The 19,226-nt window shown below is 42.6% G+C and overlaps 2 protein-coding genes across 4 annotated transcripts in view; one reads left to right on the top strand and one right to left on the bottom strand.

Moving 5' to 3' along the window:
* The window catches only part of SNRNP40 (small nuclear ribonucleoprotein U5 subunit 40), a 39,563-nt gene extending 37,536 nt beyond the window's left edge, over positions 1-2,027 (bottom strand). Inside the window, exon 1 of the mRNA XM_041768271.1 lies at positions 1,848-2,027. Coding sequence (XP_041624205.1) covers positions 1,848-1,991 — 144 coding nt within the window. The 5' untranslated portion in view covers positions 1,992-2,027. The remainder of the gene's footprint in view (positions 1-1,847) is intronic.
* A 163-nt stretch (positions 2,028-2,190) lies between these two features.
* The window catches only part of ZCCHC17 (zinc finger CCHC-type containing 17), a 63,928-nt gene continuing 46,892 nt past the window's right edge, over positions 2,191-19,226 (top strand). Inside the window, exons 1-2 of one of the 3 annotated variants that reach the window (XM_041767293.1) lie at positions 2,191-2,311; positions 13,365-13,485. In XM_041767293.1, the coding sequence (XP_041623227.1) occupies positions 13,420-13,485 (66 nt within the window). In that variant the 5' untranslated portion in view covers positions 2,191-2,311; positions 13,365-13,419. Of the gene's footprint in view, positions 2,312-10,362; positions 10,466-13,364; positions 13,486-19,226 lie in introns of those variants that run through there. The other 2 variants (XM_041767291.1, XM_041767290.1) reach the window with 2 other exon arrangements.

Here is a 19,226-nt window from a genome sequence, read left to right as displayed (position 1 = left end):
TTTCCTCACAGCACTTAAGACTACCTGAAATCACCTTCCTTTGTATTGGTTTACACATTTTGTCCTCTTCCCCGGTAGAAAAGCAGCTTTGTGAGTGCAGGGACCCTGCATTCAACACTTTTCCCAGTCTCTAGCACATTTAATTAACGACTGAACTGAGCTTCCCAACAACCCTGCAAGGTACATATTACCCAGGAAAGTAGTTTTGACTATGGTCTTGACACTAAATCTAGGCTTGGACAATTCACTGGAACCTGGGCTGACATTCCAGTCAGAGAAGATCTGGTACACTATTGATAATCCCCAAACATCCTTAATAGCTTTCAGTTTACTCATTTATTTAAAAAAAAAAAAAAATATTAACGTGCCAGGCACTGTTTTAGGCGTTGGGAAAACAGTACTGAACAAAATAAACAATGGAGTTTGTGTTCCAGCGGAAAGGAGGAAGAGAAGAGACGAAGAGAGAAAACAAAACATATAGCAGGTTGGTATGTGCTACGGAAGAAAAAAAGCGAGGTGGATTAATACATACGGGGTATTGCAATTTAAAACAGGGTAGTCAGGAAGGCCCTTACTGAAAAACTGATATCTGAACCAAGATTTGGAGGAGCTGAGTGTGTAAACCACGCGGATATTTTGAAGAGCATTCCAGTTGAGTGCAGCAAATGCAAAGGCTTTGAGGCAAGAGCATGGAAGCCAGTGTGACTGGAGCAGGGGGAGTAACGGAAAATTGGTAGATCTGAGAGGTAAAGGGAAAAATGGGCAAAAGATTTTAAGGATTCTAAGGATTTAACCCTGGGTGAAATGGAAAGCCATCAAAAGTTTTTAGCAGAGGGTAACATGAGCTGACCTTTAGCAGGATTCTCTAGCCACTGGACTGAGAATAGATGGACCATAAAAGAACAGAAACAGGAAATACCAGTTAGGACCTCGCTACAATAATGCCAGATGAGAAAAATAACGGCTTAGACCAGGGGCGAGTGATGGAGGTGGCACAAGGATTAGCAATTTGGCACATATTTTGAGGACGGTGTGCCAGCAGGATTTGCTCACCGGCTGGTGGAGAGGTTGAGAGTGGAGACGTTTACTTCTTGATCTGAGCCTACCAGCCCAGGAGCAGAGGGGTGATCGTTATTACCTCCATCTTACAAGAAATGCAGTGAAGAGCATGGATTCGGCTTTAAAATCTGTTTCCTATCATTTACCGGGTTAAGAGCTTACAAAACAGGGCACTGAGAGTTCCTAACTCTCAAGCTGTTACCAATATTAATGGGGTTTTCATACTCAAAGCCCTTAGGACAGGTATTAAATGAAGGTCAGCTCTCGTTCGGTTGTTGTTAATAACAGTACTAGTGCTGAGACGGGGGGGGGGGGGGGGGCAACTTGACCAAAGCAAGCCGGGCTCATTCATTTCATCCCGGGTCTCCAGGATCGCGCCCTGGGCCAAAGGCAGGCGCCAAACCACTGCGCCACCCAGGGATCCCCATTCATTCATTCATTTTTTAAAGCCATTCTACAAAGTTTTCTGAATGTTTACTCCACGCTGGGTCCCTGTGGAAGATTTAATACGAAAAAGCCCCGGTCCGGGTTTTGACTTCAAGGTCCTTAACGCTAAATGTAAAGCCACCTCCCAGGGTGGTCGAGACGCTGAAAGCGGGCGTCCAACCAGGTAACGAGCGGAGCGTCCCGGGGGGGCGGGGGGGGGGTGTCGACCGCTTCTACAGTGTTTCCTGTGTGAACTGCAGGCAGCTATTCCCGTTCCCACCCCGCACTGCGGGATCACCGGGTGCGGGCTCTCTAAGGGGAAGATGAGCTGAGGGCCGAAGGCCGCCTGCGACTCCACTTACCGCTTGTAGCAAAGCTCCCGGCGCCGTCTGCTGCTGCCCAGCTCCGGGGCCCGACCCCGCCGCTCCCAACAGCAACTCATGCCGCTGCCGCTTGACTGGGACCAGTGGCAACTCCGGGCCTTTGCGCTTTTGCTGTTCTATCATGGCGGCAACCGCTCTCCTCAGCGCCGCCACTGACCGCGCCGACACCCTCAGGCAGCGCGCGATTGGTTCCGACTTAGTTCTTCCCCCAGAACTTCCGGCTTGGAGTAACCAATCGGTCTGCAGCAATCCCCTCTGCACCGCCTCCCTGAATACTCTTCTTTTATTGGTCAGATCTTTCTGGCGTCACGGGAGTGCGGTGCTGGGATTGGTGGGTGGAGCTGGAGTCCCACCTAGGCGCGCTGGGTCTTGTGGGTGGAAGCGTTGTCTGGTTTTGGCGTTTCGCGCAATGCTGCGGCCGGGAGACCGGGAGCTGACCCAGAGTAAGTGAAGGAAGGTCGAGGGTGGGTGGCTGCGGCATCTAGAGACGGCGCCTCGGTTGTGTGACGTGAGCCTGGCTCTTCTCAGATGAAGGTTTGCAGGGGCCTGAGGCGGGCCCCGGGGTCCCGGCGTCGGCGCGTAGCAGCCTGGGTTCCCCTTCTAGGCTGGAGCAGGGCTTTGGGGGCTCTGCGGCCGCCCGGGGCCCTCGTCCGCCGACTCGTTCGTCCAGCGCCTGCCGTGTCCAGCCCTGTGCCTGTGCCGAACGCCCCCAGGGAGGAAGGGCCTGTCTCCCAGCTCCACCAGGCTCCTCTCTCTGACTGAGGAGGCCGGCTTGTTTCTGCCACTGGTCATGCAGCCTTTTACGAGGGCCTGCTCTGTGCCTCTGGGAGAGACAGGGATGAGAGGAGTATCCGACTGCTGCTTCTCCAGAGCACAGTCCTGTTGAGAAATTCGGATTCATATCTGGGAACTAGGTCTCCTTAATCGTCCAACTGGTGTTTATTGGAAAGAGCCCTGAGAGGATACACTGTGAACCAAAGATGGTCCCACGTCGGGCCCCCTGCATGGAGCCTGCTTCTTCCTCTGCTTGTGTCTCTGCACCACCTCCCCCCGTCTCTCATGAATAAATACATTAAAAAAAAAACAACAACAACAAAGATGGTCCCTGACTTCAGGGATTTGAATCCGAGAGGGCGAGCATGTTAAACAGTGATCTCACTAAGAGCTTTAAAATACGTGCTGCCTAGGAGAGGTGCCTGATGTTATGAGTGTCTGCAATAAGCAGAAAAGCCTCTGTGAGGAAAAGATGCCCGAACTGATACCTGAAGGGAGAATTGTGATTATTTGGGTCAAGGGAGAAAGGCAGAGCGTTCCATATAGAACAACATGTGCAGGGGCCCTGCGGCAAATGGGAGGAAAATGACTGAAAGGCAGAAAGAGGCCACTATGGCTACTTAGAGGGAATGAAGGAGGGTCTGGTACAGGATGCAGCTGGAGGTGGGTAGAGGTGCAGGATTTTTACTTCAGGACTGATGGGAAACGACCGAGCTTTTTTGTTTGTTTGTTTTTGTTTTTGTGGGGGGAGAGAGTGGTGTGATGGGACAGGTGGTGGCTTGATCACTCAGTAGCATAAACAGATTGGAGGAGAGATAGATGCAGATAGACCATTTAGGTGAGAGATATTAGCAATGAGGACTGAGGTATTGGTACAACTACAGAGAACTGGGCAGATGCTAGATAAAAAGGAGCTAAAATCAGGAATTAGTGATGGAGTGGATTCAGGGAGTGAAAGAGAAATCAAATCTCAGGTTTCAGGCTTATGCAACTGGGTAGTTTTTTGTGTTTTTTTATTTGGTTGTTTTTAAGATTTTATTTACTTAAATAAAATAAGTGCACAAGCAGGGGGGAGGGGGAGAGGGAGAAGCAGGCTCCATGCCGAGTAGGGAGCCCAGTATGGGGCTCGATCCCAGGACCCTGGGCTCATGACCTGAGTCGAAGGCAGATGCTTAACTGACTGAGCCACCCAGGCGCCCCACAACAAGGCAGTTCTTTTTTTGGAAGGGGAAGGGAGAGGTCATTCCTGACATCCAGGAGGCAGTTTGAAATACACCATTGGGACTCTGAGATGTTTTGGGAAATGTTTAGTGGGAGTTATTTGCATATAGGTGATTGAGCCATGGGTGTGGTTAAGATCAACCAAGAACCTTGAGTGGTCCCACCATGTAATGGTCAAGAATGGGAGCATGAGTCCACAAGAGAAACAAAAGCACGAGAGTGGAGGACCAGAGGAATGTTGTCTCAGCAACAGGAAATGGCCTGAATTAGAAAATATGAGAACTGAAAAATACCTATGGGCTTTATCATTGTAGAGCTTATGGTGTCCTTCGTGAAAGTTGGTGTGATGGGACTAGAAGCCAGATATGAGGCAGAGATTCAGGGAAGGAAATGGAGGCAGTGAATCTAGAGAGTATTTTTCATACATACAATTGTAGAGGAAAGGATGTGGAAGCTGAAGGAGATGAGAAGTCACCAAGGACCCAGAGTGACAGAGAAATTGAAAACACAAGAAAGGAATTGGGTCATTGATACTGTTCTGAGAACATGGGAATGGATGGAATCCAAAGTACAGTTAGAGCAATCTTAGGAAATAGGACAGTTTGTCCAGTTAATAGAAAGGAAGAAGGAAATGAAGGCAACAGATACAGGTTGTTCGTGTGTTTTGTACTGGTAAAATGAGTTCCTATCTCTTAGCTTTTATATTTTCTGTTACATAGGTGATGGGACCATATACATAGAGTGAGAGGAGGGCGGAAATTTTAGAAGTTTGTAGGAAGTCTGAAAGTCATTGTAGATTGTGGGAGATTGAGTTGACGAGAGAAATGTACAATTGTCTTGCAAAATTAAGGACCCATTTGAGGTTGGAGATCATAATGTTTTTTCCTAGCAACAGGAGGCTGTTCAGTGTGGGCATGGAGAAAATGTATCCAGGTATGGTGAGGACTGTGGATTTGACATGTTCAACACACTTTTCTACCTCTTAATGTGCTTTCTATTACTGAACAGTTTAGGATGCTAAAAATGATTTCCTAGATTCCTTTGTACCTAAGGGGAGAATTGAATTTGGAACTGAGTTAGATGTGGAGACAAAGAGGGTGAGAGCCATCCAGTTTTGCTGGCAAGTGTCATAACAGAGGCAGTAGATTTTTTTAGTCAACAACTTTCTGGTTCAGTGACTTTCTGCAATGATAGCCATAACTTTCTTGATCATGGCAAAAACTTATTTTGTGAGTTACAACTTCTTCCTGTAAGTTCTAAGAGACCTGCTCCTTTAGCCCTTCGAGTAATTTTGTAAGCCACATAATATCTGGCAATAACTCCCTTTCTGCTTAACTTAGCTAGCATGAGTTCTGTTGTCTGCAGCTATACTCTACTCCTGCCAGATAGGTGAGCTGTAAAGGCACGGAGTTAAAAGGAGGTCAGGGTATTACTGAAATGATGGGTTGTGGAATCCAAGTTGGAGAGGGCTAATAGGTTGGAAGAAAGTAGAGTTCAATAGATTAGGTTCTAATGAGGTCAAAGAACAGTATCCTCTGCTACAGTATTTCCTTTTATCTTTGAAGTCCTATTCGGTTGTCACCTCTTAAACTGCCCTGTGTCCCCCAAACCCTTGCTCTCTTTTTTCCCAGTACTTTGAACCTAGCCACTATAGCTCTGATCACACTGCATTGTAATTGGTTACCGTTATCCCTACCAGACTAGGAAGTCTTTGAGGGCAGGACTGTGTTAAAAGAGGTGATTTAGTGGCATGTATGTGGTCTTGAAATGGCCTAATATTTGTCTCTTTTTAGCTATGAGTTTTGGGCAAATTACTTCATCTCTGTAAAAAGGGGTATCTACTTTATAAGTTGCTTTAAAGATTGAAAGGTTTATGAAGTGCCTAGCACAGAGCCTGACATAAACATCATAAATATGCTGAATTGATGAGTTAACTAACAGTTTAATAATATATATTTTTTTAATTTTTATTTTTTTAATTTTTAAAATTTATTTATTTGAGAGAGAATGAGAGAGAAAGCTTGAATGGGGAGAAGGAGAGGGAGAAGCAGAGTCCTTGCTGAGAGAGGAGCCTGATGAGGGGATCAGTCCCAGGACCCTGAAATCATGACCTGAGCCAAAGGCAGATGCTTAACCGACTGAGCCATCCAAGTGCCTCCACCCAGGCGCCCCTTAACTAACAATTTAAAATAGGATAAAATGAAGTACTTCAGTATTCAGATATAAATTTCAATATGCTTTACACTGTACTAAACACTGGAGATTTTGGGACAGTGACAACGTGTAACACAAGGGCATGCTCAGAGGAATTTCATAGTCTAGAAAGAAAAGGAAAGATGTTCATAGTATTTGAATCTCCTCTTCATAGTTTTGTAATCTTTTTTTTTTTTTTTCTTTTTAATGGAGAAAGTCCCTCTTCTCTTTCTCATTTACTGATGGCTTTTATCATAGATGGTGTTGGATTTTGGCAAATGTCTTTTCTGCACCTATTGATATGGTCATGTGATTTTTCTTTTTTAGCCTGTTGATATAATGGATTATATTGATTTTTGTTTTTTTGTTTTTTATTTATTTATTTATTTATTTATTTAAATTTTTTTAAAATTTATTCATGATAGTCACAGAGAGAGAGAGAGAGGCAGAGACACAGGCGGAGGGAGAAGCAGGCTCCATGCACCGGGAGCCCGACGTGGGACCCGATCCCGGGTCTCCAGGATCGCGCCCTGGGCCAAAGGCAGGCGCCAAACCGCTGCGCCACCCAGGGATCCCTAGTTTTGTAATCTTAAGCAAATTACTTAAACTCTCATGTCTTAGTTTCTTCATCTATGGAATGTCAATGATAATTGCCTATCTTGTAGAGTGGTCAAAAAGAATTAAATAGTTAAGAGAAGTAAAACTTTTAGGTTAATGGATGGCAAATAAACACTCAAATAGGGCAGCCCCGGTGGCGCAGCGGTTTATTGCTGCCTGCAGCCCGGGCTGTGATCCTGGAGACGCGGGATGAGTCCCACATCGGGCTCCCTGCATGGGGCCTGCTTCTCCCTCTGCCTGTGTCTCTGCCCCTCTCTCTCTCTCTCTCTCTCTCTCTCTCTCAGTCTCTCTTTGTCTCTTGTCTCTTGTCTCTCTCTCTCTCTCGCTCTGTGTCTCTCATGAATAAATAAAAAATAAAATCTTAAAAAAAAAAAACACTCAAATACTAGCTGTTATCAGAGGACTTGGATAAGACCTCTCTAGGTTTATTGATTATAAGTGTGGGATAGGAGAGTGAGTACTGGTCATGGGGTCTAGAGCCAATAGCCTTTGTCGAGTCACTTGACCTGTTAGCCTCATTTTCAGTTAAATAAGAGGGCTGCATGAACTCCAGAATTCCTTTTCAGCTTTCCCATTTTATGAGACTATTTGTGTGTGTGAGAGATGATTTTGTTTTTGTTTTGTGTTTTACTGTTCTTTCGCTCTCCTGCTTTTGGACATTTTCTCAATTGATCATGACTGAAGTTAAAAAGGAAGAAACATCTATCTAAGATAGTCATTCAATAAATTGGTGGGAAGGAGGAAGTTTGGCTTCCAGTTTGACATTTGAAAGACTCCCACCTGATCTGGCCAGTATATTGGGCAGAACTCATTTCCTCTGCTTTTCTCTTTTCTTTTCTTTTCTTTTCTTTTCTTTTCTTTTCTTTTCTTTTCTTTTCTTTTCTTTTCTTTTCTTCTCTTCTCTTCTCTTCTCTTCTCTTCTCTTTTCTTTTCTTTTCTTTTCTTTTCTTTCTTTTTTAAGATTTTGGGAAAGAGACAGAGGGAGCAAGTGGGGGAAGGGCAGAGGAAGAAACAGACTCTCCGCTGTGCAGGGAGCCTGATGCGGGCCTTGATCCCTGGACTCCCGGATCATGACCTGAGCCAAAGGCAGACACTTAACTGACTAAGCCACCCAGGCACCCCTCCTCTGCATTCTTTAGACCAGAATGCTTTCTCCCTTCTTTCTCTACCTGTGTGTGGCACATAGTGAGGCTCTATTCACTTATTAAAAAAAATTTTTCAGTACCAACTGTATACCAGACACTGGGAACAGACAACCAAATGAGAAATGGTCCTTGATTACATGTTTGGATGAATGAATCCAGCTCATCATTACCTCCTCCATGAATGATACCCTTCTGATGATGACTCTCCATTGGAATCTCTAATGTTGGGACTTAATTCGTGTTAGAAATTCTTATAAGTGGGGATCCCTGGGTGGCGCAGCGGTTTGGCGCCTGCCTTTGGCCCAGGGCGCGATCCTGGAGACCCGGGATCGAATCCCACGTCGGGCTCCCGGTGCATGGAGTCTGCTTCTCCCTCTGCCTGTGTCTCTGCCTCTCTCTCTCTCTCTCTCTCTCTCTCTCTGTGACTATCATAAATAAATAAAAAATTAAAAAAAAGAAATTCTTATAAGTTTTAGATGTACACTGCAAATTCTTTTTAAGGCAGTGTAGAATAGTGGTTGAGAATGCAGGCTCTGCAGTCATTATTCTGTCTTTGCTCATATCCTAGTATTTTTACCTGTCAATTGATTCTCCTCTCAATTTTTATACACAGATTAAAGATCAATAAGAATTCCTTCAACTCTCAAGGTTCTATCCAGTTAGTTCTATTCTGTAGCAACCATAATAAATCTAAATCCCAACAAACTTAAATGCGACAACAAAAATCTTGGCCAGATCAGTAAGGTGACACATGAAGTGAAGTTCCGAAGGTACTTTGAAGTATCTTACCAATTTAATATTGTTCTATGGACTTCTCATTGCTTGAGAGAAAGGGAGAGCAGGATATGTTTTTTTCTTTTTCTTTTCCTATTACATGCACATTAGAAAAAACAACTTTGAAACAATAACAAAATTGTGGAGGTACAATACAAATAACATTTATGAATCATTTGAGAGTTAAAGTTGCTGACCAGATGCCTCTATCTTCCTAAATACTTAATTTTCCTCTAAACAAAGACATTCTCCCAAATAACCACAATATAACTAGTATAATCAGAAAGTTAACATTGCATTACTACCTCTAGTCTCCAGGCCCTGCTTCTCCATTCTTGGGTACTGATTCATCATTCTGGACAACCCAATATGTGGATATCATCATTACCCTGCTCCTTTCCACACTGGTTGCTCTTTGTAAATTTATTCCTCACCAACCTAGGCTCTAACCTCACTTTGGGCCACTATTCCTCTGCCACACCTCTCATTCCCACAGTGTACTTTCCTTGCTCTGTCCCTTGCTTTGGGAAGTAGGTGGGTGGTAACTGGGTCCCTGTTGCCTTCCTGCATATTATATTGTTGTTTAAAACATTCAAGGAAAATCAAGCACTTAGGTAGATATTCTGCTTCCAGAATTATTGCAAAGCAACTCTAAGTGGTGTACCTCAATCTTTTTCAATTTACTTGCTCTTTAAAGTCTAGAGATATAGCCCTATTTGAGTGGACTCTATTCCAATGTTTTTACAAACTTCCAAAACAGCAGGACTCTTTTTTTTCCCAAATGAACTCTTATATAGACGCTTAATAGGTAAATTGGATCAAAGCAGAATACACATTATTAAAAGTAGGCCCTCCTCCTGTAATCCCCACTCCTCCTTGTTACCAAGGTCCACCACCAAGGCTGGGTAGACAGGTGGGAAATAGCAATAATCAGTCAGTGCTTAATTACTGAAGAGAAGGATGCCTGGGTGGCTCAGTGGTTAAGCTGCTGCCTTCAGCTCAGGGAGCGATCCTGGGGTGCCAGGATCGAATCCCGCAAGGAGCCTGCTCCTCCCTCTGCCTCTCTCTCTCTCTCTCTCCCTGTGTCTCTCATGAATAAATAAATAAAATCGTTAAAAAAAAATTACTGAAGCGGGCCTGCTAGCTTCACAGCTACTCTTGGTATGCACATTTCTCTCTCTCTCTCAAATATTTATTTATTTATTTTTTTAATTTTTATTTACTTATGATAGTCACAGAGAGAGAGAGAGACTGGCAGAGACACAGGCAGAGGGAGAAGCAGGCTCCATGCACCGGGAGCCCGACGTGGGACTCGATCCCGGGTCTCCAGGATCGCGCCCTGGGCCAAAGGCAGGCACCAAACCGCTGCGCCACCCAGGGATCCCTCTCTCAAATATTTAAAAAAAAGCTCTAGATAACTAAGGAGCTTCTGAATAACCACCATAGAACTCCAGGTTTCTACAGAACATAACTTGAAAGAAAGTTTTAAGTTCCAGTTTTTAAAATGGCAACCTTCTACTTTCCTGAATTTCTAAACCTGTTACTGTTCTATCTATTCAGGGTTTCATGAACAATAATGCATGCCACTTTCTTGAAGAATTGCAAAGGGTTTCTCAGGCTACTGTTCTATGGAAGGAGCCAACAGGAGAGCTTTAAGTTACGTGGCCATATACTTACCACAAACAAATATGTAAGAATCAAGAAACTAAAGATTATTTCTACTTTTATTGCTCTTTCCATGACAGGTGCTAGAGTAAGATATTTGAGTTCAATTTAGGTGTCCTAGCTGCTGATGCCAAATGGATTCTATACTTCACTAATGCTCCAAGAGCTGGAGGAATTAAGGTCTCTTGATATAGCCACTGGCTTCAGGTCAGTAACCTTTGTTCTAAGATGTGAGAAGTGCTAGTCAGAGGGAGGCAAAGATTGGAGATGATCTTGCATAGTTGGGAAGTAGAAGAGGCAGAATCCAACCAGGTGGTGATAGTTGGATTTAACCTGTTTATCAGCCATTTCTCAAGAACTGACCAATCTGCCTCCATTCTATGTACTGTTAGTGAAGTAATAAAAACCACCTGTGGGTGATCTAAGCCGAAAAGGGCAAGTTTGTTATAAGGATACGAAGTTGTGTTACGGAACTCAACAATAAGGATGTAGGAACCCGGAGATGATACTAGCACCAGGATTTGGAAGGCTGATAGTATTTTCTTTCATTTCTCTTGTAAGTGAGGCAATTCAGTAATGGATGTTCCTGTAGATAAGGGAGACTTTTGGGGATCCCTGGGTGGCTCAGTGGTTTAGCGCCTGCCTTTGGCCCAGGGTGTGATCCTGGAGTCCCGGGGTTGAATCCCACATTGGGCTCCCTGCATGGAGCCTGCTTCTCCCTCTACCTGCGTCTCTGCCTCTCTCTCTCATGAATAAAATCTTTAAAAAAAAAAAAAAAAAAAAAGGAAGACTTTCCAAAACTAGGACCCAAAGTTGTCATATGAAAGTGAGTGGGGTCAGGGTGCCTGGGTTGCTCATTGGTTGAGCGTCTTTCTTTGGCTTGGGTTGTGATCCTGGGGTCTTGGGATTGAGCCCCACATCAGGCTCCCTACTCAGCTTTTCCTTCTACCCCTTCCCCTGCTCTCTTTCTCTCTCTCTCTCACTCTCAAATAAATAAATGAAATCTTAAAAAAAAAAAAAACGTGAAAGTGAGGGGATTGAGGTGAGAAGAAAGTATTTGGTTATAAAAACCTAAGGAAAATAGTGTTTCAAGTCTTATTGTCATCAGTTGTAATTGGGAGGAAAACGAGAACCAAGGGCAGTACCATTGGATTTATCTTTATGTAGCAGTGATTTATCCAGCAGAGTACAGTAGCATGATTAAGAGCCACTAGACTGCTAGTTCCCTCTCTGTTTAAAATAGGAGACTGAGCAAGAGTATCTCTAAGCTCCCTTCCAATTCCAAAGCTGTAAGACTTGCGACTCAGGCAGGATCAGCATCATCTGGGAGCTGGAAAGGTACAGTCTCAAGTGCCACCTCAGACCTCCTGAATTGCAGTCTGCATTTTAACATGATTCATAAATAGTTAAGTAGATTTGGTGCATCTAAGAATGGATTATTATGTAGGTATTTAAAAAAAGAGGTGTAGAGGTGCTTAGGCTCAGGTTGTAATCTGAGGGTTGTGAGATTGAGCCCTGCATTGGGCTCCACACTGTTTGGAGTCGGCTTAAGACTCTTCCTCTCTGGGATCCCTGGGTGGCGCAGCGGTTTGGCGCCTGCCTTTGGCCCAGGGCGCGATCCTGGAGACCCGGGATCGAATCCCGCGTTGGGCTCCCCGTGCATGGAGCCTGCTTCTCCCTCTGCCTGTGTCTCTGCCTCTCTCTCTCTCTGTATGACTATCATAAATAAAGAATAAAAAATAAAAAAAAAAAATTTAAAAAAGAAAAAAAAAAAAGACTCTTCCTCTCTCTCTGCACCTCCCCATTGTGTGGCGCATGTGTGCCCTCTCTCTCTCTCTCTTTCTCTCTCAAATAAATTGTAAAAAAAAAAAAAAAAGTGTATGTGTGTATATGAATTACTAAAATATATAAGAAAATGGCTGCTAATGATTTGTAATTTCATAATTCAATTAAAAAGTCTCTTCTATAGGGACACTTGGTAGCACAGTGGTTGAACATCTGCCTTTGGCCCAGGGTGTTATCCTGGGATCTGGGATCCAGTCCCATATCAGGCTCCTTGTGGGGAGCCTGCTTCTCCCTTGGCCTATGTCTCTGCCTCTCTCTCTCTCTCTGTCTCTCATGAATAAATAAATAAAATCTTTAAAAATAAATAAAAAAAATCTACATATGAGAAAGTTTTAAAGAATATAAACAAAATTGAATTTTGGATGATTTTTTTCTTTATTATGAATGTATTATTGTCTGGACTTTTAAAATGAACATGTGTGTTTTAACTTTATAAGGAAAAAAGTAAGCTATTCTCTCTTTTTGAAGTTACGTCAGACTAACACCTAGCATAGGGCTTAAAAGCAGGGACTCAGGTGTCAGCCAGAGTTTGACTCCACTATTTCCTAGCTTTTTGACATAGGCCTAGTAATTTGACCTCTGGAAACCATGGTTTTCTCGTTTATATAAGAAACAGGGCAGTGTAGTGGCTCAGCAGTGTAGTGCCGCCTTCAGCCCAGGGCCTGATCCTGGAGACCCAGGATCGAGTCCCATGTCGGGCTCCCTGCATGGAGCCTGCTTCTCCCTCTGCCTGTCTCTGCCTCTCTCTCTCTGTGTCTCTCATGAATAAATAAATAAAATCTTAAAAAAAAAACAAACTACATCTTGAGAGTTTTGAGGATTAAATGAGATATTAGATGTCTAGTGCTTAGCAAAGTACCTGGACATAGTACGTTCTTGATAAGTGTTAGCTCTTATTACTATTATTATTCCCTTTTTATTTTTTTTTATTTTTTATTTTTTTATTATTATTCCCTTTTTAAAGATACAGTCTCACACACATCTCAAAAGCCTTCCCTTGACAAAAGGATAGTAACAATAGCAATTAGAAAGGAAAAAAAACCCAGACTAATGGTCTTGGGTAAGTATCAAATTGAAAAAAATAAGATCAAATTTTCCACAACTCCTCAAGATCACAGTGGGCAAAAGAGATGTGGATAAAAGTGCATAGTGTTAAATCTAATGCTGTTATTCTGTAGAGACTAGCTGTGGATTATATGCACATTTCTTTTTTAATGCAGATGTCTTTCATATTGTTGCCTGTCTTATTTCTTTGTGATAGGACACTTGAATTAACTTTGGCAGAAGAGAAATGGAGGAGCCATAGAACATTAAGGATGAATTCAGGAAGACCCGAGACCATGGAGAACTTGCCTGCTCTCTACACTATTTTCCAAGGAGAGGTATACTCTTTTGACCTTGAAAAGAAAACCTACCATTTATGTTAAGCATAGATGGGAGGTGAAAAGCAGCTGGGTTTGGAACTCCTGTCCACTTGAGAATATGTGGAGTATCACAGTTCAAACAGAAGGGGCTAGTGGAGCATCTGGCTATTATTTGTATTTCCTCTAAGCTCCAGACTCCTAACTGCATACTTGATATCTTCATTTGGATACCTCACAGCAGGTCTAGTTTATGTTTTAAAATGATTTTTTTTTTTTGGAGAAATTTATTTTTTTTTAAAGTAATCTCTACACCCAGCATGGGGCTCAAACTCATAATCTCAAGATCAAGAGTCAGTTTATTCCACCAACTGAGCCAGCCAGGTGCCCCTGAATTTTTTATTTTCTAACTAAATATGTTCTTCTAGTCTTTCCCATCTCAGTAAATGAAACCATTATCCTTCTGGGTATCCATGCTAAATGTCTGGGTGTCATCCTTCATTTCTCCTCTTTTTTTTCTTTAAAGATTTTATTTATTTATTCATGAGAGACAGAGAGAGACACAGGCAGAGACACAGGGAGCCCGATGCGGAACTCGATCCCTGGACCCTGGGATCATGCCCTGCGCCATAGGCAGATGCTCAACCACTGAGCCACCCAGGCATCCCTTCATTTCTCCTCTTGATTTGATCTTGATTTTCTCTCTCCCTCCAGTCCATCAACAAGTTGTACCATTGCTACCTCCCAAATATATCTCTTGTCTGTATATTTCTTTATCCCTGTGGCACCCCATTAGTTCAAGCTCTTCATCTCTTGCCTGTCCTTATTGGGGTCCCTACATCTATGGTAGTCCCTCTTCAACCTAATTTTTCTGTTGTAGCCAGAATAACATCTAATAAACAGATCAAATATGCTGCTTTCTCACAGCTTCTCATTGTACTTGAATTCATTCAAACTTGTTTCATGAGCTCTACGTGACTTGAACTTTGCCTACCCAGACAATGTGGTTTTGTTCTATTCTATGCACACGCAAACCATTCTGGCCTTTTTACCACTCTGAGCATTTTTTTTTTTTTTTAAGATTTTTTAAAGATTTTTATTTATTCCTTTGACAGAGTACACAAGCAAGGAGAGAAGCAGTTAGAGGGAGAAGTAGGCTCCCTACTGAGCAGGGAGCCCAATGTGGGACTCAAACTCAGGACCTTAGGATCATGACCTGAGCCAAAGGCAGACACTTACCTGACTGAGCCACCCACGCGTGCCTCACTCTAAGCATTCTATGCCTGCTTCCTTCTCAGGACTTTTGCACATGCTATGTTTAACTATTCCATTCTCCCACTAACTTCTCTTCATGTTTTAAGTCTTAGCCCTAATGTCTCCTCAAGGATCTTTTCCTCACCATAAATAAATAGGCTCACCTGTATTTGTGTACCTGTGTTATGTCTGTCTTCCTCACAGGACGCTTAAGTTCCATAAGGGCAGAGCCCTGTGTGGTGGTGTTTGTGGTTGTAGATCTTAGTCCCAGGTAAGTGGGTAGAAAATAATAGGTACTCATTACATCTTTGGTGACTGAATGATCAGCTTTTTTTTTTAAATTTTATTAATTTATTCATAAGAGAGGCAGAGACATAGAGGGAGAAGCAGGTTCCCCATAGGGAGCCTGATATGGGACTTGATCCCAAGACCGTGGCATCATGCCCTGAGCCAAAGGCAGATGCTCAACTAGAGGCATCCAGTCATCCCAAATGATCAGCTTTTGAGGAAGAAAGCATTGTATTTGGAGAACAGACCAAACCTGGATTCCTGTCATAGTCCTTTTATTTACTGTGTGATTCTTGAAACTGCCATTTACTCTCTCTGAGCCTTAGTTTTCTCATTTATTAAATGGAGATAGTAACTTTTTCTATAGGATTGCCGTGATGGTTAAATAAGCTATTATCTATAAAAGCTATGCCTGAGATAGAGTAGGAATTCATTACCATTATCTTCTCAAAGCAAAAGTAGAGCCAAAAATTTTTCAGTGTCTTATGAGTACCTGTAGTATTTTAACAGTATTATTCTTACTTGTTTTATGGTTGACAAGAGTTTCATCTAATGATGGGAGGCCTTTGAGGGCAGACTTTATCTGTCAGTTGCAGACTTTATCTGTCAGTTGCTTGACTTCTGTTAAGTCCATCCTAACTTGTAATCTAAACTCAAGATACAAAAGATAATAACATTCTAGCAAATAGTGAACAAAGTTCTGCCTTTCAGAGCCTTGTCCTTTTTCTTTAAGGCCTGTGGCATCTCCAAAGATCAGTGAGTTACTACTAGGGCTCAGAAAAGGAAGTGGGTAGCACTAGAAACAAAATGAATTTTTCTTGGGTGCCTGGGTGGTTCAGTCAGTTAAGCATGTACCTTTGGCTCAGGCTGTGGTCTTGGGTTCTGGGATCAAGCCCCACGTCGGGCTCCCTCCTCACAGGGAACCTGCTTCTTCTCTCTCTCAAATAAATAAATAAAATCTTTAAAAAAAAAAGAGGAATTTTTCTGATGAAGTTCTTTTGTCATGTGTTACACAAAAGCACAAAAGACAGAGAAGTGTGCCATGCCCTTTACAAACTGAGTCAGATTTCTACAGTGGTTCCTGCCTGACAGCTGCTTAAATGAGGTGGGATTTGAATTAATGTAGGTTTTAAATGTTACTGTTAAGGAGGGATGGGCTAAGGGAATGTTTGGGGGGAGAACTCAGTAGTTCTAGCTTTGTATTTCAGGAACGCATTTTGAAAAATGATGGTTTAGAAATGATTGGAATTAGGGAGAGAGAAGTTGTTTGATACATCAGAAGGAAGAAACTATTTTTCAGAATATTCATCCACAAACATTTAATGAGTGCCTAATATTTCAAAGAAGACCCAGTTACATTAAAATTCAAAAAAATTTGTAAGTCTAATATAGGTCAGCACTTTTACACATTCTGTGTCATTGACTCTCCAAAAAAAATTGTTAACCGTGTTTTACGGGTAAGGAAGCTCCTCTCAAAAGTTAAGTAATTGCCCAGTGGTTAATAAATAACAAAACTGGGATTTTATTTTATTTATTTTTTAAAAAGATGTACTTACTTTAGAGAGAGTGCATGAGTGGGAGGAGGGGCAGGGTTAGGGGAAGCAGACTCCCCACTGAGCACAGAGCTCCATTATGGCTGGTCTCACAACCTAGAGGTCATGAAACCAAGAGTTCCCGAAACTAGGATTTTAAATCAGGTCTTCTCCTAGGCTGCTTTCTGCTAAACTGCACATGGCGTTGTCCAGCTGTACATAAATGCATGGAGGAACCAGAGGAACCTTAAGAGAAGTCTTTTTTAAATTATTTTTTATTTTTTATTTTTTTGATGTCTTTTTTTTTAAAGATTTTATTTATTTATTCATGAGAGACACACAGAGAGAGGCAGAGATATAGGCAGAAGGAGAAGAAGGCTCCCTACGGAGTCCAATGTGGGATCCGATCCCAGGACCTCTGGGATCATGCCTTGAGCTGAAGGCAAATGCACAACCACTGAGCCACCCAGGCCTCTCAAGAGAACTCTTTTAAGTGAATTGAGGTACAGAGGAGGGTAAATGGTAAATCTGGTTGTTTCACAGTCATTTGTTTGGTTCTCAATTACAGCATTTATCACAGTCTGTTTTGTATAATTGTTACTTGTGTATATATATGTCTCCTCCACTAGATTGTGTGTTACTGGAAAGCAAGGGCCATGGTTATCTCATATATCTTGGTAACTACTTCAAATTTACTTAAAAATAGATGGGCACTTTTTTTTTAAGGGTTTTTATTTCACGGTACTTATCATGGTATCTTGCATTTGGTACTCAGCAAATGTTTGGATAAAATTGAACCAAAGCCTCGTAGGACCAATCACCCTTGAAGAAACTGGTGGTGCAGCCCATAACTTAGCAGTTCTTCTCTTAGCAGGCTCAGCAGGGCTGGGGAGCTCAGCGATTGAATATCTGAGAAGCCAGTATTCATCCTCTCATCCTCTGAGAGGTTATCCTGGTGCTGGGGTCAGTGAAGCATGGTAGCCGGTACAAGTGTAGCAGTGGTAGTTGGGATTTGGCTCAGCCCAACCATAGCCAAAGAAATGCTGAGGGGAGATTGGTGTTGGTGAGGTGGAACTAGCATTGGACTAGAAGTAAAAAGATTTCTGTTCTTGCTTTCTACTTCTGTGACTTGGGACAAGTATCTTAGGTCTCTGAGCCTCAAGTTGCTCATTCACATTATGGGCTAACTAGTTTCAAGGCCAGTGCAACCTCTACTCCAAAGATGGTAAATTCATTTTACCTCAGCCTGGAGTTCAGTTGAGATAATTACTGAATTTTTTCCCCTGAGTTATTTGACTAATTATTCTTGGGACACCAGGCAGACTGTGCGATCATCTACAGCAGGTGCCATTCTGTTAATTTCAACTCTGAGTGCATCCTAGGAGACATAGTGATGGAAACACCTGGTACTGGAATTAGGTGAGAATGCCTTTTCCTGACTAAACAGTTGAGTGCATCCATTCTGGAGCACATTAACTTTTCCTTTTGGGAGAGGCCAAATTAAGGTCTGTTAATGATATTTCCTCAAAAGATCATAACGTGACACTGAAGTTTCAGGATTGAAAAGTGAGATGGTCTTAATTTATAGCAGTAAAGTGTGTTGGGCTCCAACATCTAGATGCTTCTTTGAAGTTCATTAGATAACTATGCCCTTAATAATGTTGTTACGCAGTATGAAACACCTCAGCTATCTTTCTATAACTGTGAAGCAGAAGCCAGTTAAATTAAAAGCAAAAGCCAGGGTTCCTGGGTGGTTCAGTTGGTTGGGTGTCCAACTCCTGATTTCAGCTCAGGTCATGATCTCAGGGTCGTGGGATCCAGCCCCATCAGGCTCAGTGCTTGGGGTGGAGCCTTCTTAGGATTCTCTCTTTCCCTCTGCCCCTCCCCATCTCTTGCATCTTGCACATGCTCTCTTTCTCTCAAAAAGAAAAAAAAAAGTTTAGAAGCAAAAGCCTTTAATTTGTCCAGAAATTAGGGATTTGCTTTTATCATAATTAAAAATTTACAGTCTTACCTTTATCTGGTTGGCCCTGTTTTATAAAAAATGACTTGCTTTATGAACTTGGGTAAGATCTTTGTGTCTCTGGTCTTTACTTTCCTCATTTGAAACATGATAGGATTGTACCAGCTAATCTCTGACGTCCTTCCACCAGTTCCACCTTACCTTGATTTTAAGTACTAGTATCTGCCTCACTGTACTGTTTCTTTGGGAACTGTCTGGTACCTACCCCACTATAGCATATTCATCAATATAAAAGAGAACTTTAGGGGCTCTTGGGTGGCTCAGTTGGTTAAGCATCTGCCTTTAACTCCGGTTGTGATCTCACGGTCCTGGGATTGGGCCCCATGTGGGGCTTTGCTCAGCAGGGAGTCTGCTTGTCACCCCCACCCCCTGCCCCGTGCTCATGCACACTCTCAAAATCTTTTTAAAATCTTTTAAAAATCTTTTTAAAATCTTTTTTTAAAACGCTTTGGGTTCTTAACTCCTTAATGTTGTATCATAGAGTTATTTTAAGTGTCCATTTAAAAAATGTGGCAAATGGAAGTTTTTGTCTATGTCCATCCTAGCATCGAGGTGAGTAATGATAAATGGTGGAGTAAGGGGCATTGGAATAGGCATCAAGGGATCTAGAGTCTGTGCCTTGTGTCTAAGTTAATTGTGTTTCTGCTAGTCACTAACCTTTTTTG

This window comes from Vulpes lagopus, chromosome 8 (genome assembly GCF_018345385.1).
Source record: "Vulpes lagopus strain Blue_001 chromosome 8, ASM1834538v1, whole genome shotgun sequence".
Classification (NCBI taxonomy): Eukaryota; Metazoa; Chordata; class Mammalia; order Carnivora; family Canidae; genus Vulpes; species Vulpes lagopus.
Note: the sequence above shows the minus strand (reverse complement) of the source record. Positions and strands in the feature narration are given on the sequence as shown.